The sequence below is a fragment of the Mastacembelus armatus genome, chromosome 17 (genome assembly GCF_900324485.2).
Source record: "Mastacembelus armatus chromosome 17, fMasArm1.2, whole genome shotgun sequence".
Taxonomy (NCBI): Eukaryota; Metazoa; Chordata; class Actinopteri; order Synbranchiformes; family Mastacembelidae; genus Mastacembelus; species Mastacembelus armatus.
In genome coordinates this window covers 2,512,295-2,524,315 of record NC_046649.1, presented here as the reverse complement: position 1 = coordinate 2,524,315, position 12,021 = coordinate 2,512,295, and the positions used below count along the sequence as shown (strand labels likewise).

The 12,021-nt window shown below is 37.8% G+C and overlaps 1 protein-coding gene across 1 annotated transcript in view; it reads right to left on the bottom strand.

Moving 5' to 3' along the window:
* The window catches only part of LOC113133983 (xenotropic and polytropic retrovirus receptor 1 homolog), a 40,068-nt gene continuing 28,047 nt past the window's right edge, over positions 1-12,021 (bottom strand). Inside the window, exons 6-16 of the mRNA XM_026313097.1 lie at positions 11,877-11,960; positions 11,259-11,340; positions 10,576-10,665; positions 10,135-10,232; positions 9,715-9,894; positions 8,371-8,536; positions 7,820-8,014; positions 6,044-6,210; positions 5,780-5,919; positions 5,037-5,258; positions 1-4,204 (exon numbers count right to left, since the gene is read on the bottom strand). Of these exons, the coding sequence (XP_026168882.1) occupies positions 4,150-4,204; positions 5,037-5,258; positions 5,780-5,919; positions 6,044-6,210; positions 7,820-8,014; positions 8,371-8,536; positions 9,715-9,894; positions 10,135-10,232; positions 10,576-10,665; positions 11,259-11,340; positions 11,877-11,960 (1,479 nt within the window). The 3' untranslated portion in view covers positions 1-4,149. The remainder of the gene's footprint in view (positions 4,205-5,036; positions 5,259-5,779; positions 5,920-6,043; positions 6,211-7,819; positions 8,015-8,370; positions 8,537-9,714; positions 9,895-10,134; positions 10,233-10,575; positions 10,666-11,258; positions 11,341-11,876; positions 11,961-12,021) is intronic.

Sequence of the window (12,021 nt, the reverse complement as noted above, 5' to 3'; positions counted from 1 at the left end):
TTTTACTGTCAAAAAGCTGTTTAATAATGCATGATTGGCTTGCACAACAGTGAAACTTGCAAATAAAAGTAGTGAACATGGGTGTCTATGGGTGTCTACTAGGAAATGTAATTATTCCTGATCTCAAACTGTTGGAAATACAAGACATGCTGCTTTAAGCCACTGCCTTTCTGTCTGTCCTCACAGCAAAAATGAGTGTTACCACTGAAGATTGTGTGGTCGCCCATATACACTCCATTAATAAAATAAATAAAATAATAGATAATACATTAAAGTGTCGAGTCTCAGCTTTGACTCTGTGGGTTCTTTCTATGTTGATATAAACCTTCTCAATTTCTACTCAACCTACTCAAATTAAAGCTGTAAAGATAGGTCACATAGTGCATACGGTTTAGGGGTCCAAAAGTAACTGCGCAGAGGCACCTGAATTCAAGCAAAAATATACTTAACATTTTCAGAAAATCCAGGCCTCTACTGGATCAGCAGACACCTTGTATTTTCCCTGGTTCTGTTCTGGCCATATGTTTGTCCTGCTGAATGATGAAATGTTGTCCAGTGAGTTTTAATACATTTCTCTGAATCTGAGCACATAGAATGCTCCTGTATACACTGCCTCTGCATTTATCCTGTTGCTTCTGTCAGCAGTAAAACCATCAATAAAAGTGTTCCAGATCCACTGGCAGCCATAAATATAAGCCATAAGTGAGTCAGCCCCATATCCAGATGAGGTGGTGCTTGCAGTCATGAGCTGTTACTTTTTCTCAGCATATTTTCCTCTTTCTATTATTTCGACAGAGGCCGATTGTTGTTTTATTAGTCCACAGAACTTTTTTTTTGAGAACTTAACCAGTTTGTTTGTGTGAACTGCAGGTTGGCCTCTGTTCCAGGGTCTTCTTACTGGAAGTTTGGATGTTGTGGTGAATCCTCTGAGGCTTTTGGACATAAGAATGTTCAAAAAAAGACTTTATCTTGGTGTGGGCCAAGTTCACCTCAATCTAAACAGCAACTCTCAACTCTTAGCCATGTGTCAGCTCTTTTGATCACAAACTAAAGTTGAGAAGACACACAGCTGCCCAAGAAACAGCCAAGCAGCCAAGTGTCAATTATTTTTGAACCTCTGAACTTCAGGCACTATGTGTTAAGAGGGCTTTGTCAGTCTCTACTCTTAATAGCAAAAATATCCAATAGAGACATTAATACAAAAAAACAATAAATGGAATGTTAGCACACAGTGAGACAATGGTAAGCTTTAAGCTAGAATAAAAAAATAGCATCAGGTTTTGATTTTAACCACTAAATTAAAAAGTTAATTTATCTAACTAACTGGAATTACAATTTTGATAATCTGGTCTCTTAATTCACTCAGCTCAAGAAAATCCAAATCAAAACTTGTCACAGGAAGCCTGGAAAATTCAAAACTGGAAATAGCTTTGCTAAAGTTTGGCTTGAAACTGTATGTCATAGTACATCATGGATTCTTTCATGTTGGAGATTCAGATTAAATGTGCTCCTGTGTTTAAACTATTGCATTATATATCTCAGAATAACTAAAACACTATTCTTCAAGTCTGAGCCACAGATTGCTTTCACAATTACAAGGGAAAAACAAGAAAAAAGTGAAATTGCGCGAAAGTGCACATCATCCTTCAAAGAGTTGTATTGCTCATTTCTAATTGTGTAGCATTCAGAATCTCCCAAAGGATTTCAGATTTCAACAAAATTGCATTCACCAGCCACTCATAAACACGTTAGGATGAAAGCAAAAACAATTGTAGACACCTGATTAATAACCTAAACAAAACCTCCTAAAGGAAATGGCATTTAATGACCACAGTTTAATTTCCGACCATCACATGAGCTGATGTTGGACCAATCAGCAACACTATCTACGTCAACGACTTTAGGAATGTGAAAAGCAACAAAACCATAACCTTCACTCTGTTGGAAACATTTAGAAAAACATTTTCTCCAGTGTAATCAACTACCTGTTTTACCAAACAATAAAAGTTGAGTCAATTTTGTGGCTCTGTTTTGGGAGCACGCACTGACATTAGCACGTGCTGTGTTGACACAAGGACAAAGAGTTTCTGAAATTAGTTTGCCAATATGCAGATGATGTTACGATGACTATGTAACCTACTGCTCACTGAGACTTTGTTGAATTGTAATGCCAATACCAGCCATGAAAGAATTATACCATATATGACCATATGGGTTTTCAAATAACAGCAGCATGGCCAACAATAATAAATAAAGACCAGGAAAAAAAACATTTTGAGGAGGATGAAACCGCCTGTAGCTGGCAGTAAAATGGAAGCAGGAGGTAAGAATAAAATACTGTCTCTAATACATTGCTGTGTCTGCCATGGTGTTTGATTTGAGAATTGATGGTATACCCACGACAAGTGTGTTGAATAGTACATTTACATACTGATCATACAAATATACATATAGTTTTGTCTCAAACATGTTATTGTTTTTCAGCCTGGGCCATTAAAATGTTAAATCCAAAGTGGAGTTTTTATGGAACCTGAGTTAAAACGGCATGCATCACATGGGTGGAAGCTCAGTTGCTCAGATTCATGGATCCATCACCACCAAACCAGCTGGAAGAGCCACTTCACTCAGAATCATGTTTTACCACACGTTCGTTTTGAGTGTAACAGTGTGAACCAGTATGTGACAGACAGCTGACCTCCCCCATTTTCATCAAAAATCAGTTTCAGTCTTCAGAGGACAACACAAAAAATCCTCACTCATCTTAACTCAGTGATTTTAAGGTTTTAAAATGTTAACATAAATGGGTTGACATACATAAAAAAGTTGGCATACATTCAGCAGAGACGCTATACCTTACCCAATGGGGGACATTTTTCTTCACACAGGGTGACTGGGAGTTACTGTAGGTTGATTAAAATGATCATCTTTTCATGGTAATAAAAAGAAAAATACCTTCTCAGGCTGGCTTAGCTGAGCATTCAGTCCAGGTGCTGTTCAATACAGTCTGACTGCAGCACTTCACTTTTTAGTATGTATGGAGTATTTAATTTTTTTGGAATAGTTTGGTCTACTTTGGTCCATCTATTTACAGCCATGACAACAAATATTCTACTTACTATGTGTGTTTTTTCCCCAAGAATAATGTCAGAATGTTGCACATCCATGAACAACAAAATATATTTAAAAAACTCTGACACGATAGGCATTAAATTTTACTATTTTGACAAAGTGCATGTATGTGTGTGTGTGTTTCTAAAGCATGTAAAGTTGCAGGTAGGCAGCTTTGTGATGATTTCATGGGACAAGCTGAAGAGCAAGGGAAGTCAAGCCAGCAAGTGACTGGTGGTACCAAATGTTTGTTGGCATAGTCCCTTCGCCAACATAAACAGCAAGGTTCAGAAGGCTCGAAGGCCAAAAGGTCACCAAAAAGGGGAAAGAGGACACTTTTAACTATTTGTTATCTATTTTGAAACAGGAGTTCAGATCCAAATTACATTTTGACTTGAGCTCTCTTGGCATGTCCAATGGTACCTTACTTATTCAAGGCCTTTCTCTAAGTGTTACCTGGATGCTGGGAGTGTAAAAGGAGACTTATAGCTAAAGATGGGGACAAAACCTTTTGGACCTCAGCAGGAGTAAGCTTGAAGCCATCTCTCCCTGCATTAGAGTTGTGTGCCCTCGAGGGAGAGCAGGGATACTTCCTGTCAGAGCAATCAGCTTACGTTCCATTTAGCTGCGCTGTTTATGCTAGGCTTAGGTTTTGAGCAGAACCCAAACAATGGCTGAAGAGTGTGTGTAGTCCAAGTGTTCACCTCTGGCTTGCTGTAGATGTCAGACATTTTTCACCGACCGCTTGGCTAAGGTTGGGTTTAAGTGATAACCCTACCTTTGGTTATTATTGAAGGTTCAGTGGCCATCCTGCTGGGTTGTTTGTTCAAGTTTACTCAGGTTTGTTAAAATTGCTCCCTTGAAATTATTCTGAACCCAAGCAGAGGCTCATGCATTAAGAGGGTTATGTAGGCATGACAATTTAAGACTTTTCCTTGGTTGAGAGCTCGACGCCCAACTCGCTGGGTAATTCCTTGGTTAGGATGTGGAGTTTCCTCCTTTGAATAAATTCTGGACCCAGGCGAGGGGCGTGGCCTGATGTCAGGAGTCATCATCAGTGTCATCTATCAAAACCTTGGTGTCACGGGTTTTGGACCTGAATAAACAAAGAAGAAAAAAAAAAAGAGAAAATGCGATTGCAGATCTTACAGCACAGATCAGATTGCAGAAGCCAAACTGCTATGACCTCCATTCCAACACAGCAAGAGTTCAGGCTTTAAAAAAAAAAAAAAAAAAGATTTATGTTCAAACTAGAAAACACCACATTATTTACAGCAGACAGTTCAAGACCACACTGTCTTAACTACATTACCATGTCAATAGATTAGTTTCATCCCTAATACTGTTTTACATCTAAATAATATTTTGTTGTCATTTTAAAAAAATAACTATAACAGCCTGCCTTTTAGTTTAGTAAACTTGCTTGGTTGCTAGCTAGGCTGTTAATCCAAACAGCTTAATATTTTAGTTAGCAAACACGCTAACTAAGCTAACTAGGCTCTGCTAAACTACAACAGCCAAACGGAAAATGAACAGATAAACAGATAACAAATAAGTAGCTCAGGGGATGTTACTTGCTTCATGCAATCAGTTTTCAATATGAAATTCGGCAGTAATGTAGAGAAAATTTTGTACAATGACAATGTTCTCTTCAGCCTCTAAGGACAGCTTAAACTGTTTGTAGATGTCACTTCTTGAATTAATTCATTAATGGTCCTCTGAATCTTATACTAGTGGTTTCGGTTGTGAGCAGGAGTTTAAACGGAGCCAAGTGCGTTGTAAGTAAGTAGCCTGAGATAAATGGGCAGTCCTTAAGATCAGTTCTTACAGGCAACACTGTCCAAGGATCAGGAAGGTTGTTGCAATTCCATTTGAACCAAATAAATGAAAAACAACATATACTGTTTACATCTGCTGTAAAGACTCACTGTGAGGCGAGTCGTGGCCTGCGTAGACTCATGCTATAGCTCCTCTTCCAGCTCTTCTTGCCCTGCCGGTTCCTGACTCCGTCTTCCTGGTCCATCATCTGCTCGAGCAGTGTCTGGTCATCAGCGTTGAGTGGAGCCACACTGATGTCTCTGACAGCCCTGAACTCACCACAGTTATTCAAATGTTCGTTTTCCAATCGGAAGAAGTTCCACACAAAACGCCTGAGAAGGAGAAACTCATAACTAAATCATCATCTTCATGCTTAGAGATCAGCACATATTGCATAGGTGCATCGAGGACAGATTACATAATACAAAATATGATGAGTTTTAAATGGTAAATAACAATTTTAACAACTGCACTTACAAAGTATAAGCAGAGGTGTGTTTTTATAAGCAGCACCAGCACCAAATATTAAAATGAGTCACTGCTGCCAATATGTAGAGGATTCAAAGTACATCAAAGTCAATTTATGGAAAATTAATTAACAATAATTCTAAATATTGTTCGTAAAGATACGGAACAATGATGAAGTCATTTAACAAGCTAAAATGTCAATATTTCTTTTATGTTTTTCAAATGTGAGTACTTAGTGAATTTCCCCGTTCTGGACTGCATGTATTTATATTATCTGATGCTTTCTAACATTGGACCTGTTAGGTGTGTTTAGTTATGAATGACATGTACTCAAATCATATTTGCTTTCCAACAGAAAAGAAAAGTCAGAAAATGGAGTGATTACCTAAAGACCTCCAATGGGGCTAGCAAAGTGGCCAGTATGTCAGAGGCATCAGTAAATGCTTTGACTGTGCTAAGGGACACTGTTAAAGTCCATGAAAAACGCAACAACACATCTTCCACTATGGCACTGTAGTAATAGGCCTAGAGGGAGAGAGAGACAGGAAGAACACAACACTTAATAACATATCATTTTTATACTGAAAGAGTGAAACTAGTGTCTGAGCCTATCCCCTCCAAAACCAGGAGATTCCCACTTGTGAAATACCTTATGTGGGTAGACAATCTCCTCTCTCAGGAAGGTATTCTCTCCTGCACTGCGGTCAAAGAGGCCCCAGTCCATCTTCAGATCCCAGACCAGAGTGTAACATGAGCTAATCACCAAACAGCAGATATACAAGTAGAAGAAGATCTGGGCATCAGCGTGGGCTTCGGCTGACGAGGAGAGAGAGAACGGCCTGAGGTTCAACAACTAGCACACCATCAGATTTAAAATTTTAAAGGTCAATCAAATGAGTATTTAAGAAATGTTGAGGCCATTTTGATGGACCTTAAGTCCATTTTGATGGACTTATGGCAAAAAAGAGGGCTGCTGGGAGACTATTAATGTAAAACATTCAAGGTGTGTTAATTGTAAAAGATTAATGCAAAGTGACTGTGGTCACTGTGAAGGTTGTTCTCTTATTTGTCTTCTTCATGTGGAGAGTATGACATGACTCTGCTGTTATGCTAATAAAAAAGTGAAAACAGTAAAAGAAAGAAAACAAACAAAACTGGGAGACATTATCAAATTCTGAAAAAAATATACACATCTAATAAAGATGCAGCATAAATTCCTATTTCTCAAAGCCATATAGATGTAATAAGTTAGATACAAGCACACCTAAATTTCATGTCAGCACGCCTAAAAATGATAATAATAATAATAATAATTCATCATTAGGCCTATTATTAACTAATGTCAGATTTGTAAACACATTTTTCCACTACACACAAGCAGTGTAAGAGAAGAAGAAGGTAGTGGTGGATTTCATGGTGGAGGTTTAATCCACAAGTAAGCTGAAAAGCAAATCCAGATGTTGACTGTTCTGACTATTCTGACTGTGGACATTGGATCATTAATACTGGTGTGACTACTGTCAAACAACATTAGCTGACTTACCTGCACATTTGCAAGGTTACAAGCTACTGTAACTGATGCACTATTTTAGTTTAAGTAGCGATAAAATACCAAACCTGTGCAGTATTATCATTTTATTACAATTATTATTCTTCATTAACAAATCAAAGAAAAGTCAGTTGTGTGTTTACAGTAGACATAAGGGTAACTTTGCTCCACATGGCAAATTAACAAACCACTGCTAAGCTGAATGCAGTTTTATGATGGCGTTACACATATTGGCCATGCAGCTACACAGAGAATTTATGGACACATTTATGGACAGTGAATTCAGGCAAATCCTCAATAACTGGAAATCTGTTCTTCCATAGATGGATGTACAACCAGGTTCAGGTGACACTACCTGCATTGCTCATATCAACCCAATATTCAATTTGAATAATGTTATAAAGCCGTGGATCAATTTAACCCTCTTATTAGATTATTGATTCTGTGATTGGATGTTACACTTGCTATTTGTTTGACAGCACAAAGAGGAAGAGAGGAGGACAGTGATAGAGATAAGGGAAGAGAGCAGCATTTAGTCACCAGATATATGACTGGGCATAAGGCTCTGTATAAATGCCACATTCTCCTTTGGGGCTGAGCACTTTGAAAAGTCTGATACTGCAATTGCCAAGGACGACGTTCAGATAGAAAATGTGAATACCCAGGAAAAGAAAATCATCAACATATCAGCCAAAAATAATCAGCATCTTAAATCAGCCATCGCCTCCCCTGATTTCTAAACATCGGCACTGGCCATAGAAAAGCCTGTACTGGTCAACCTCCAGTTTCATATGTGATGCAGTGTGTTCTGTAATGTCCAGCTCTCAGTGCACTGAATACAGCAAAAATATGCGTTTGTACATTTCTGGGTTTTACCTTTATGTGTGCTGTAGAGGGCAGCAAAGGTAACAACAAAGAAGGAAGTTGAGTACTTTCCAGCATTAACCAGGTGAGGGAAGGCCCGTTTGGTGTCCCGGTAACGTCGCAGACACTGGATGAATCGGAACCATGCAGGAAGACACTGGATCACAGCACGGACACCATAAGAGTAGGAATTACACACGTCTTTACCTGCAAAGAATCATATGGTCATGATTAGGTGTGGGTCTTAACAGCTTTAAAATACATAATTTAATTTCCCACAGTGGCTACCTTAAAGCTGAAAAAAATGTAACTTTTTATAAATATTTTTTATTAGAAAAACGCTTTCAGCTATGGTCTAATATTACTGTAAGGCTGTATTGTTGGCTTGAAGCCAGTTCTAGCTGCCAGATGACATCCCATTACGTTAACAAGCTACTGATTTCTGCATTACTTGAGGCAATGAATACATGGAGGATGTAAGCATAGGGGTGGGAGGAACACAATAATTTTTTCGAGAGTTTGCCCATTACACCTTTAAGTTCCACTTTATCTTACAGTCGCACCTTGACTGCTGATGAGTCCATCATGTTTTTTCCAGTCCAATTCAAAACTATAGAAACAGATCATGTACTCCAGATCCATCAGAACCACCACCAGAGAGTTTAGCTGGTCAGCCAGCCAGAAGTCTGCAAAGCCAACGCGATGAAACGGAGCCGTGACAACTCGAAACTGTGAGGAAAGACAAAGATGAGTTTCTACTCACAATAAACCGAACAAGAGGCGGGAAATCAACAACTGAATTTACGCATTTGTTTTTTTAGAATGTTTAAATGCATCAGAATACAAAATTACAGGTACGTTTGCTACAATTTTGTTTTTGCAGATTGGTACTCCCCAAAGATTGCTTACCTACTAAACAAAGCCAGTGCAACACTATGCAAGTCATTATTTTCAGTGAAGAGCTTATCTTCTGAAAAGCTTTACAAGTCATACTAGAATATACAGACTTATGTTTGCCAGGACTTGCAAAGTTGGAAGTTAAATTGACAATAAATATTCATAGATTTTTTTATTAGTACATTTCACATTTGGATATCAGTGCATATTTTCAGTGCAAGCAATTCACAGTGTTGCTTGTGTGAAAGATACTATCACATCACCACACACCTAACCAATAGAAATAGTGGTAAATGGAAATAGTGAGCATCATTGTCAGATTGTCTTTTTCACAAAGTTACAAAAACTCTCAAACATTAAAACTAATTAAAACCTATTCAAACACAAAAAAATGTAAGGAGTAAGTGCATGATGTAAGTACATTTGATTCTCAAATGAAAGGATTTTCTGCTTTTCGGTCACTGAATAAACAGAATATCTTTGGTTTTTAAACAATTGGTTATGCAAAACAAGACAGACAGAGACATGTACAGATCTTTAACGCTGCAAGAAGTTGTGAGGGCTATTTTTCACAATTTATGTATCACAGACTTAAATAATTAATTGATTAATCAAAAAAACAATAAACATCACCTGCATCAATAATGAAAAAAATGTGAGATGCAGTAGCCTTGAATTTGTGTTCTTGATTTCCATTCCAACACTTACAGATCATTATTCTATTCATTATGTTAGCAATCTGTCACATACGGAAGCCCTTTTATTTGCCCAGTAAAGAGTTTGAGCTTCACTGCACACATGTATTTAAAAGTAATTGTTTCACTAAAAATAACATTTAGTATTTCTAAGCTCTTCAAACAAATGATGAGTTCTGTTATTGTCTATATTAAACTGTAAATGTTCAGTAATGGGTCTATAAAACTACCAGAAACAAAAACGTGAACAGCACCAACATAAACTTTCAAGGAAAAATATGCCTGGATATTTTTTGTATTATAAAATGAAATTACCAGGAGTTTGAGCAGCCAGAAGCGTGACTTGTAGTAGCAGGTCTTAAAGGGGTTTATGAGAAAGAGGAAGAAGAACCCATACAGAGCCAGTGGGTTAGCCTGCATTGGTACCAAGATACTGTCACTGAAGAGACAGGACAACAGGCTGACGCACCACAGCACCCCCAAAAGACCTGCAATCTGCCCACACACAGATAAGGAGAGATTCAGTCACGAAATTCATCATACTTTGTGGTAAAGCTGAAAAAGCCAGAGGGACAATTGAATATTCAACATATTAACCTGCATAATTTTAACTTATAGAAATGTTGGAATGTCATGAAAGTCAACTTATTTCTGTATGTCACTGTGATCTGAGTGTCTTGACCCATTTGTTGTGTCTGTCATGTAGCTTTTTGTCATGCATGTATGTGCTCAGACCTCAAATAGATGTTGATGGGACAGATTGTTTCTAGGGTTGAGCTCAAATATGAGCACATGGTTAACTCCTGCCTGCCTCCAGCCGTAGGTGTTGATCCCTGGATGATCAAAAACAATTATCAGAAAGACAGGTGGCTGCACTTAGGCTGTGTGATCATTTTGAAGACAGACAGTAGGACAAGAAACAATGGAAGAGCAGAGGGTCGGAAGCGTGTGTGTGAACAAATTAAAACAGTTAACTGAAAGTGTAACATTAACACTGCAGCAGTGGGTATTTTTTCATTGTTGGAGTACAACAAAATTTGTTTTCAGTACTAAGGCATTTCTTTGTCACAAACTGAATGAACAGAAACCTGACTCCCAATTGACCATCTGAAGTATGTATATATATATGTGTGTGTGTGTGTGTGTGTGTGTGTGTGTGTGCGCGTGCGTGCGTACCTAAAAGAAAGAGGAATTCTATTAGCAGGAAGCCTCCTCTGTAGATTCTGACCATAGGCCAAACATCATTACTACGAATCATCACAGCTCCTGATGATAGGACATTAGGAGATAGAGAAAGATGGGGGAAAAAAATGAAAGAGAGCCAGAGAAGGACAGTGAGAACACTTACAGCATATCATTCAGTATCAAACTATAAACTTGTTTACAAGGCAGCAAAATAAATTTTTACACTAGCAAACCTATACAAATAGAATCCATTTGTTTAAGCAGTAATGCAAAGTAATGCTGCTTACACATCATATCGATCTGTGTGTTTAGATTTTCAAAGGCTGAAATCTGGTTTATATATATATTACAGTGTAATGTTATTAAACACTTTACTCAAAAATTTTCATAATGTCAAAGACATCCAGTATTCTAGGTTATGGTCTGAAAGAACATTACAAAAAAAGGTAAACATCCTCTTTCACTATGTTTAATTTCATGAGTCTTGCATTACGTACTAACTATGACATAGTTTATCACCTGAAACTACAGTCTGTTCTACTCTCACCAATGTTAGTCCCAATATAGCAAGTAGATGTCTGGCCTGGACACACTGACCATCAAAGTCAATCTATCTTTTAAAGTTTCAGATGTTTAAATCTCTGTTATTAGATGCTTCAAAATGTGATTGTTACCTGTAATGACGACAGTAACTATTAAGACAAGAAATACTCCACAGTAAAGTCCGACCCTAAAGGTGGTCCAAGCAGGAGCAGGCTGTTAGCAGATAAAGAAAACTGTCAATATCTCGGCAATTTCCCAGGAGAAATATGAAAAAATATATACATTTCTACTGTTTTTAGATTGAAATATAGAATTTCAGTACACTACTCCAACCAACGATGAACTTGTCATAGTTAGCTAGACACCAGAAAAAGAACTAGTTCAAACATGTATGAGGACATCACATATTGTCGTGCAGCACTGCTGTTGGTCTCCTCTGTTATTACATTACATCTCCTAATATACAGTGCATTGGTTTATAATAGATTTAATGTGTAATTTGCTTTGACATTTTTGCCAGTGAAGCTCTTCTGATTTAATGTGATTTGTTTTCACTGCCCTGATTTAAAGGGAGCATTTGTGTAATACTGTAAACTCTTTGTTTGTCGAGGTTTGACTTTGTGTAGTGAAAGAACAAAGGAAGTGTGTTTTCTAATCATTCAAAGAAATTGTTCAAGCGACAACAGAGGATGGTGAGTTTAGTAACAGCGCCAGTGAGTAAATACTATATATCTGTACATGTGTCTGACCTGTGCTGCTCCAAGGGGGGGTACCCTCAGCCTCTTCATGGCTTTCTGCCTGTCACCACCTTCTAACTCTGTTGTGACCAATGCCTGAAAGACACAAAGATAGAATGTTAAGTTTGGCCTTATTTCTCTCTAATTATACTTAACA